This window comes from Zalophus californianus, chromosome X, assembly GCF_009762305.2.
Source record: "Zalophus californianus isolate mZalCal1 chromosome X, mZalCal1.pri.v2, whole genome shotgun sequence".
In the NCBI taxonomy this organism is placed as follows: Eukaryota; Metazoa; Chordata; class Mammalia; order Carnivora; family Otariidae; genus Zalophus; species Zalophus californianus.
Window position 1 is genome coordinate 44,087,552 of NC_045612.1, and position 9,938 is coordinate 44,097,489.

The 9,938-nt window shown below is 48.0% G+C and overlaps 1 protein-coding gene and 2 pseudogenes across 1 annotated transcript in view; 2 read left to right on the forward strand and 1 right to left on the reverse strand.

Annotated features, from left to right (window-relative positions):
* LOC113933884 (histone H2B type 1-A-like) overlaps positions 1 to 6,623 on the forward strand; it is a 98,426-nt gene extending 91,803 nt beyond the window's left edge. The window contains exon 3 of the mRNA XM_035725851.1: positions 6,417 to 6,623. Within this exon, the coding sequence (XP_035581744.1) occupies positions 6,417 to 6,623 (207 nt within the window). The remainder of the gene's footprint in view (positions 1 to 6,416) is intronic.
* Positions 5,023 to 5,459, reverse strand: LOC113930710 (annotated as a pseudogene).
* A 1,716-nt stretch (positions 6,624 to 8,339) lies between the features above and the next one.
* LOC113933883 lies at positions 8,340 to 9,673 on the forward strand (annotated as a pseudogene).
* Positions 9,674 to 9,938: the final 265 nt, after the last annotated feature.

A 9,938-nucleotide genomic window follows, 5' to 3' on the forward strand; every position in this document is an offset into this window, starting at 1 on the left:
TGACAAATCCACTTCTCTCAATCAGTCTTTACCATTAACCACACTATTAGAGAATGAATGCTCACTGGATGCCCTTTGTCCTGAATTGCCGTCAGAAGTGATCAGGGGTACTTATTTCCATTTTGTCTAGGCCTCAACATCCATTTTCCCTCACTGCATCTTGGAGTTTGTATCTGTCACTCACTTTCACATTCGCAGTCTTCACGGTCTATGTGGTGCATTCAGTGTTGTTTTACTCATGCTCCTATTTGATTTCTGAAAGTACGGACCAAAGCACCCAAAGGAGTGCCAAACTGTACTAACGGATTCCATTTCTTAATATGACTTCTCACATAAAACGATACATATGAGACTGGTACGTAAGAACAAGACGCAAGACCTTTGTGTGTCACATGGACAAACACATGGACTTTGAAACAGCAGCAGTGAGCATGACAGAAAGGAAGTGCCTCAGTTGAATGCTGCTTAAGCAAAGAGACTCACCATTGTATCTTTGAAAACGGGCATGGTGGTGAAGAGCCTTTAGCTCCCCAAATATTTTTCCCATCTTAAGGCACTACCAAAGACAATTTACTAGGTTGTTGATTTCCCGGTAATGTTTCCCACTGGTTTTAGAGAATACATTCTGTAATTTTCCGAATCTTTTCATTAGATTTTTCAAATATTCCAGAGAAACAATAAGTAATAAACCTTACGAGGGTGGCCACTGATCCTAAATTCTTACTGTAATGATCCCAAGGAGAGCTCCGGAGGTATAATGGCTCATCCGAGTTCTTCTACATTGGAACAAACAAAGAACAAAACAACAACAAAAAACCCAGACTTGGCACCTAGTGATGGAAGAGGCATTGCACCCCTTCACGTCTTTGCTACACACAAAAGCCTTCTCTGGTATGCTTCGTTTTCTGGAACTGCCCACCCTATTTTTCTGGAAGTCATATTGTTCTGCCATAGCTAAATAAGTTTTGTGATGTGACACTCCAGGAGGTTCCTGGGGCACTTCTGATGGGCTAAGGAAAGTTTTTGGATTTTTGGAGATTATCTAGATTTGTTTGGCAGGGAATGTCATCATTCACATGGGCATTTACAAAGTATTTCAAGAGTACAAATGCCATTCTCAAAATATCAACCAAATATGGATTACCAAAAATACTGCAATTAATTTCTAAAAAATTGAAATCAGAGTATATTCACTTTTGCAGAGATAGGAAGCTAGAAAAATAAAAAATATGATACAATTAAGCAACATTAATACCGTCTTGAGTAAAAGGGTGCTAAATGAGGTAACCTCACTTCTCTAACGGGACAAGTAATCGATATGATGGAAGAAGCAGTGCATGTGCCTATGTACAGTTCGGGTTTCGCATCTCACATGGGTTGTTCTATCCCCCACCCCAGCCCCCACCTGCACCAAAATCATATGAAGACATCCTTAACCCTCAGGACCTCCAATGGGATCATTTTTGGAGATAGAATCATTAATGAGGCAATCAATCTAAAATACCCTCTTCCGTATGGACACTAATCCAAATTGACTTTTGCCTGTATAAAAGGGGGAATGTTAACAAAAAGACATGCGCATAGAGAAGAAAATGTGGAAAAAACAAACAAAACAAAACAATAGGAATAGTCAGTAATTTAAGAGCCTGAGACAGAGGGACCAGGAACTGATTCTTCCCTCACACATCTCAGAAGGAAGTAACGTGGCCCATAACCCTTGATTTGGACTTCTAATCTCCAGAACTGTGAGACAATACATTTCTGTTAAGCTTCCCAGTCTGTGGTACTTTGTAAGGATAGACTTAGCACACTCATGCAGATTTTGATGCCAGAAGTGGTATGATGTTGTAACAAAGACTTAGGGAGTTGGGAGTGGCTCTGAAACTGGGTAATGTGGGGGGGGGGGAGAAACTGGGTAATGGGTAAGGATGGTAGCGTTTTGAGATACATGACAAAACAAGCTGAGATTGCTTTGAGGGACTGTTGGATGAAATATGGACATGAAGTGTATTTCCGGTGAGGGCTCATACAGAAAAGAGGAGAGCTATGGGGAAAGACTTTATCATCTTAGAGAATACATAGAGCATCATGAAAATTATGTTGCTAGAAATGTGAGTGAGAAGGGTGCTTCTGCTGAGATAGCAGATGGAAATTAGAGGCATGTTACTGGAAACTTGAGAAATGGCCATCCTTGTTATCAGGTGACAGAGCATTTGCCCACACCATGTGCGAGTGTTTTGTGTTTGGTGAAGACTAGAAGGTTCACATGATGAACTGGGACAGATAAGCTGAGGGGATTTGTAAGCACCGGGTTGAAGGCATGGCCTGGTCTCCCCTTCCTCCTCATAGTAAATGCCAGAGGAGAGACCTAAATTGAAGAAGGTAGCGTGAAATGAGAAGAAACTAACACGCTATGATTTGCAACCTTCTCAGCCTAACCAGGTAGCCTGCTTTGGAAAAAGGGCCACGGGTGTGCCTGGAAAGCCATCAGTTGGGAGCTTAGGCATGTGACACGTGGGTCCAATCGACCATCTCAGCAGGAGCCAGGAATGGAGATACTGTTATGCAAGACAAACCTGTGGAGGACCCTACTGTGCAATAGCTTGAACCCTTTGGAATGTAGGGAAAGCCAACAGGTGTCTTATTCTGAGAATTTGATGCTGGCTGAAAGGTGGCTAGCCGGAACTCAAGGGAAAGAGATGGGACAGACAACACGAAGGAAGACTGTTGGGACTGCTGGGATTCGGCAGGCGAGAAAAGGGCCCACAGCTATATCTCACTGGGAACATGGGCTATTCTTCAGGAAAGGGGGCAAATGACCCCACAGAAGGTTCAGTGGCTGGCAGGGCTGCCACTGCCACTACAGACCCAGAGGCGCAATGCCAGGATCTGTAGAGCCATCTTCTCCTTGATTCCTGAGACAAAGGCCGGCTCCTGGGTTCCAAAGGTTAGGAACACCTGGCCTTCAGAAGAAGGTACTGCAGCAGCCCTGGATGGGTGGGAGGCCGCCACTTCCCATGGCAGAGAGTGTGGGGCTGCCACCCCTTGTGGGAGCAGAGCTCGGGGCCTAGAGCCAGAGAAGATTCTTTTCCATTCTTATGATCTAATGTTTCCTACTAGGACCCAAACTTGCTCTGGGCCCGCAAACCCTTGTTTCCCTTTCCAATTCCTTGATTTTGGAATAGTAATGACTGTCCTGTGCCTGTCCGTCCATTGTGTTTTGGAAGCAGGTAACTTCTTGTCTCCTGTCACACATTCTCAGCTGGGCAACAATTACGCCTCAGCATTAATCAGAGCTGGAAATGCACCTTCATTTGGTGTACAGGATATTTAGATGAAATTTGGCCTTTGCATTGATACTGGAATGGGCGAAGACTTTTGGTGATATTCACATAGGATGAATGCATTGTGGACGTGAAGACATGAATTTGGGGGGCAAGAGGGCTGACTCTTATGGGTTGAACTTTGTGCTCCCATAATTGATATGTTGTATTCCTGATCCCTCGTTCTTCTAAATGTGACCATATTTGATGGTAGACTACTACCCTGGCATTACCCTGGTGGTCGTGTGCAGGTGAAATCATTAAGGTAGGCCTCACCCAATAGGACTGTTGTCCTTAGGAAAAGGAGACATTTGGAGTCACAGACACTCACAGAGGGAAGACCATGTAGTAGATATTGTTTTCGTGCAACCTGTAACAAATTTCAAGGGATTGAAGCCCCCCCCCCCGCCCTAGCTCTACAGTGTGTTCTCCCTTCACAGATATATAGGAAGCTGGAAATCAATTAAATGGAAAGCACTTGGATAATCACCATCCACTTTGAAATTCAGCATGTACCTATAGGAAAAGGAAACAAAGAGAGGAAAAAAGCCCATGTGCCAAGAAGAAAAACGCAATGAGTGTTAGAGTGCATTACCTTTACCCTAAGTCCTCCTCCCCATCAAATCAGTTGAGGTAGAGGAAGGAGTCACCTTAGTTCCCTTAATTGCCAAGCAGCCTCCTCTTATTTTGATGCAAAAGGATACGGACAGGTCCCACTGTAACATCTGCATGTTGACACTTCCACCACCCTGGTCCAAAGGAAACGCTTCAACAGAAACCCACAGGCAGACATGTCGACGATCACACCACCTTGCCCCTCAATCTCCAGGCACAGGAAGGCTATTATCGGTTCAGCCCTGGTCACCCCACCACCCTTTGGGCCAATGGCCGTGGATCCTGCGTTGCCAGTTACTTATTGGCTGCTGCCAGCGGAGGCTGGGAGCATAGCTGCTCTCATTGGACTAACCCGTCATCCAGGCTTAATTGCAGGGCAGGAAGCCTTTTGTGTCAAAAGGGAAAGATGGTAGGCTACCAAGGCACAGAATCAGATAAATTTGAAGGAAGTGAAGTATGCCTTACTATTTTATTTATTTATTTATTTATTTATTTATTTATTTTTATTTCTTCGTGTTATGTTAATCACCTGAAGTAGGCCTTTCACAAGGTCGGGCAGTTGAGTAGGGCACGGTTCTAGATAGTTTGAGTTTTCTGCACGGTGTTTGGGTCCTCTTTTATGTATTTAACTGAATTAGGATGAGGGGATATGTTGAGGGAATGTGAATGATGTAAGGCTGAATTTTGTATCTGCTACACTGCTTCACTTGTTGCTGTATCAACACACTCGGAAATTCTCTATAGGACACTACTCGACACAAGTGGGAGAAGGAGAATACAAAAGGCAAGTAAAATTATTGTGGACCCAGCTATGACCGTAAAGAGTCCCGAAGACGCTGACGGGGACCATTTAAGAAAGGTATGGAATGCGACATGGTCAAGGAAAATCATAACAGCCTAGACCACAAACATATATTAAAGTGGACTTGCTCACGGTAAATGTGTTTTAAGAACGGGGAGAATGGCACAGGTCAAAACGCTAGAGTAGGTGGGTGTCTAGAGAGTTACAGGTCTCTTGTGCCAAGTTAGGTGGCTCTGAAAAGAGCCTTTGGTTTCCGAGGTGGTCAGGCTGTGCGGAGGCAGCTTATTGGTGGAAGGTGAACCTGATGATGGCCTTGGTGGCCTCGGACATGGCGTGCTTGCCAATCTCCCCAGGCAGCAGCAGGCGCACAGCTGTTGGATCTCCCTGGTGGTGATGGTGGAGCGCTTGGTGGTGCGGGCCAGGCGAGAGGCCTCCTCGGCGATGCGCTCAAAGATGTCCTTGACGAATGAATCCATGACGCTCATGGCCTCCTGCGAGAGGCTCAGGCCCTCGTGAACCTGCTTCAGAACCCTGGGGAAGTAGGTGGCGAAACTGTCCGGGCTGCGGCGGCGGAGACGGAGAAAGCGGCGGCAGCAGCGGCCACCGTGGCGGCCTCTGCACCTCGGCTGCTTCTGCTTCGGGCTCTTCCGGTCCGCTGCCCTGGGCTCCTCAGTGCCGAGGCTTTCCTCAGAAGAGGTCTCACAGCCAGGTTCAGCCATGTGGGGCTCCCCTTCCCGACAGCTCAGAAGGAAGGGCAGCGGCAGCAGCTTGAGGGGTGCCAGCCCATTATAGTCGCTGCATTTCCTGACGTCACTGGCAAGTCCTATCTGATTGGACAAAATGCAAAGACAAGAAGTGAGTCACTGAGCCAAGTCTTGTCAGATCTGATTGCTTCCCTCAAGCTTGACATCGAAATCAGGCGGCTTCTAATTTTCTTGTGGCGGCCGCCAGAAATACGTTCAAACATTCCATGTAAACTTGTAGTTTACCTCCAGATGTCGGGTCACGGTCTCAGGTTTGTGAAATACAGAGTAACATCAGGCTCTGTGCTGAGCTTGGACCCCACTTGGGAGTCGCTCCCTCTCCCCCTGCCCATTCCACTACTGCCCTCGCTCTCTCTCTGACTCTCCTTGAAAAACATTTTTCATATTGGAGATCTGGAGGAAACTACACCTTTACATGGAATGTTTGAACATTTTTCTAGTGGCCGTCACAAGAAAATTAGAGGACGCCTGATTCCGACTCTGACTGAAGAGACGTCAAGCTCGAGGGCAAGCAGTCAGATCTGACAAGACCTGGCTCAGTGACCTGCTTCTTAGCTTTGCATGTTGTCCAATCAGATAGGACTTGCCAGTGACGTCAGGAAATGCAGCAACTATAAATGGGCCCTTGCTGTTCAAGCTGCCGCCAGTGCCCTTCTGAGCTGTCGGGAAGGTGAACCCCACATGGCTGAACCTGGCTGTGAGACCTCTTCTGAGGAAAGCCTCAGCACCGAGGACCCCACAGCAGCGGACCCGATGACCCCGAAGCAGAAGCAGCCCAGGCGCGGAGGCTGCCACCGTGGCAGTGGCCGCGGCTGCCACTGCCTTGTCTGTCACTGCTGCCCCGACAGTTTCGCCACCTACTTCGCCAGGGTTCTGAAGCATGTTCACGGGGGCTTCAGCCTCTCGCAGTAGGCTGTGAGCGTCATGGATTCGTTCGTCAAGGATATCTTCGAGCGCATCGCCGAGGAGGCCTCTCGCCTGGCCCGCACCAACAAGCGCTCCACCATCACCACCAGGGAGATCCAGACAGATGTGCGCCTGCTGCTGCCTGGGGAGATTGGCAAGCACGCCATGTCCGAGGCCATGAAGGCCGTCATCAGGTTCTACGGACGCAAATGAGCTGCCTCCGGACCGCCGGACCAACTCGCAAACCAAAGGCTCTTTTCAGAGCCACCTCACTTGGCACAAGAGACCTGTAAGTCTCCAGAGACCCGCCTACTCTAGCGTTTGGACCTGTGCCATTCTGCCTGCTCTTAAAACACCTTTACCGTGAGCAAGTCCACTTTAATATATGTGTGTGGTGCAGTCAGTTATGATTTCCTTGACCATGTCGCATTTCATCACATTCCTAAGTGGCCCAGTCTTTCAGGTCAGCGTCTCCGCGACTCTTTACGGTCACAGCTGAGTACACAATAATTTTACGTTCCTTTTGTATTCTCCTTCTCCCACTTGTTTCGAATAGTATCCTATAGAGAATTTCCGAGTGTGTTGATACAGCAAGAAGTGAATCACTGTAGCAGATACAAAACTCACCCTTACCCCATTCACATTCCCTCAATGTATCCCCTCATCCTAATTCAGTTAAATACATAGAAGGGGACCCAAACACCGTGCAGAAAACTCAACCTATCTAGCACTGTGCCCTAGTCAAGTTCCCGACCTTGTGAAAGGCCTACTTTAGGTGATTAACCTAACAGAAATAAATAAAAATTTTTAAAAAGGCCTACTTTACTTCATTAAAAATTTATCTGAATCTGTGCCTTGGTAGCATGCCATCTTTACCTTTGACACAAAAGGCTTCCTGCCCTGCAATTATGCCTGGATGACAGGGTCATCCAATGAGAGAAGCTGTGCTCCCAGCCTCCGCTGGCAGCAGCCAATAAGCAACTGGCAATGCAGGATCCACGGCCATTGGCCCAAAGGGTGGTGGGGTGACCAGGGCTGAACCAATAATAGCCTTCCTGTGCCTGGAGATTGAGGGGCAAGGTGGTGTGATCGTCGACATGTCTGCCTGTGGGTTTCTGTTGAAGGGTTTCCTTTGAACCAGGGTGGTTGAAGTGTCAACATGCAGATGTCCCAGTGGGACCTGTCCCTGTCATTTTGCATCACAATAAGAGGAGGCTGCTTGGCAATTAAGGGAATTAAGGTGACTCCTTCCTCTACCTCAACTGATTTGATGGGGAGGAAGACGTAGGGTAATGGTAATGCACTCTAACACTCATTGTGTTTTTCTTCTTGGTGCATGGGCTTTTTTCCTTTCTCTGTTTCCTTTTCCTATAGGTACATGCTGAATTTCAAAGTGGTTGGTGATTATCTAAGTGCTTTCCATTTAATTGATTTCCAGCTTCCTATGTATCTGTGAAGGGAGAACACACTGTAGGGCTGGGGTGAGGGGGCTTCAATCCTTTGAAATTTGTTCCAGGTTGCACAAAAACCCACTATTTCGTTATGATTCCCCTGTGTTCCATGTGAACTCTTAAAATAAATTCTAAATGACCTTTGATTTGAATGTAGAAGCCAGTGAATGGTGTCACTCTGAGCCAAAGAGTGAGACAAAAGCTAGATAAACTACAACAATCCAACCTTTTCTTGAGCCCATTAGAGGAGAGATAAAGCCAACGGGATATGGAAAGCGATGGGGTACTTGCGGGATAAATACCCAAGGAAAGCTACCATAAAATGAAGTGCCAGCGTTCGGACCTCACTGCTCCAGCCTCTGGGACACGTCCCATCCTTCCAGCCTGCGGTTAGCAGTATAGAAAAAAAATTCCCTATCATTTTCTTGCCCTGTACATACCTTGAGGCGAGCAAAAGAATTAAAAATAAATTTTAACAATGAGGGAAATAGTGCATATCCAGGCCGGTCAGTGTGGCAACCAGATCAGTGCCAAGTTCTGGGAGGTAATCAGTGATGAACACGGCATTGATCCCACCAGAACCTACCACGGTGACAGCGACCCGCAGCTGGATTGCATCTCCGTGTACTACAATGAAGCTACAGGTGGCAAATATGTTCCTCGTGCTATCTTGGTGGATCTAGAACCCGGGACCATGGACTCTGTTCGCTCAGGTCCTTTTGGGCAGATATTCAGACCAGACAACTTTGTTTTCAGTCAGTCTGGGGCAGGCAACAACTGGGCCAAGGGCCACTATACAGAGGGGGCTGAGCTGGTTGACTCAGTCCTGGATGTGGTGAGGAAGGAGGCTGAGAGCTGTGACTGCCTGCAGGGCTTCCAGCTGACCCACTCGCTGGGTGGGGGCACAGACTCTGGAATGGGCACCTTGCTCATCAGCAAGATCCGAGAAGAGTATCCTGACCTCATCATGAATACCTTCAGTGTGGTACCCTCACCCAAAGTGTTTGACACAGTGGTCGAGCCCTACAACGCCACCCTCTCCATCCATCAGCTGGTAGAGAACACGGATGAGACCTACTGCATTGACAGTGAGGCCCTGTACGACATCTGCTTCTGTACTCTCAAGCTGACCACGCCAACCTACGGGGACCTGAACCACCTCGTCTCAGCCACCATGAGCGGTGTCACCACCTGCCTCCACTTCCCTGGTCAGCTCAATGCTGACCTCCGCAAGCTAGCCATCAACATGGTGCCCTTCCCACGTCTCCACTTCTTCTTGCCCGGCTTCGCACCTCTGACCAGCTGTGGAAGCCAGCAGTATCGGGCCCTCACTGTGCCCGAACTCACCCAGCAGGTCTTTGATGCCAAGAACATGATGGCCACCTGTGACCCCCGCCATGGCCGTTACCTCACCGTGGCTGCTGTCTTCCATGGGCGGATGTCCATAAAGGAGGTAGATGAGCAGATGCGCAACGTGCAAAACAAGAATAGCAGCTACTTCGTGGAATGGATCCCCAACAACGTCAAGACAGCAGTCTGCGATATCCCACCTCGTGGCCTCAAGATGGCAGTCACCTTCATCGGCAACAACACGGCCATCCAGGAGCTCTTCAAGCGCATCTCGAGCAGTTCACGGCCATGTTCCGGCGCAAGGCCTTCCTGCACTGGTACACAGGCGAGAGCATGGACGAGATGGAGTTCACTGAAGCCGAGAGCAACATGAACGACCTTGTCTCCGAGTATCAGCAGTACCAGGACGCCACTGCAGAAAAAGAAGAGGATTTCGGTGAGGAGGCCAAAGAGGAGGCCTAAGGCAGAGCACCATCACCTCAGGCTTCTCCGTTCCCTCAGCCTTCTTCCTCAGCTGCCCCTGTCCTCTCCCTCAGAATTGCATTTTACGCCTCTGTCTCATTTTATTTTGTTTTGTTTTCCTTTTTGGAGGGGGGATCCTAGAACAGTGCCTGGCACATAATAGGCGCTAAATAAATATTTGTTGTTTGTTGAAAAAAAAATGAAGTGCCAGTAAATCCCTGTGGGTGGTCCTTAGAAATGGCCATTTACATGGGGAACTGAATTT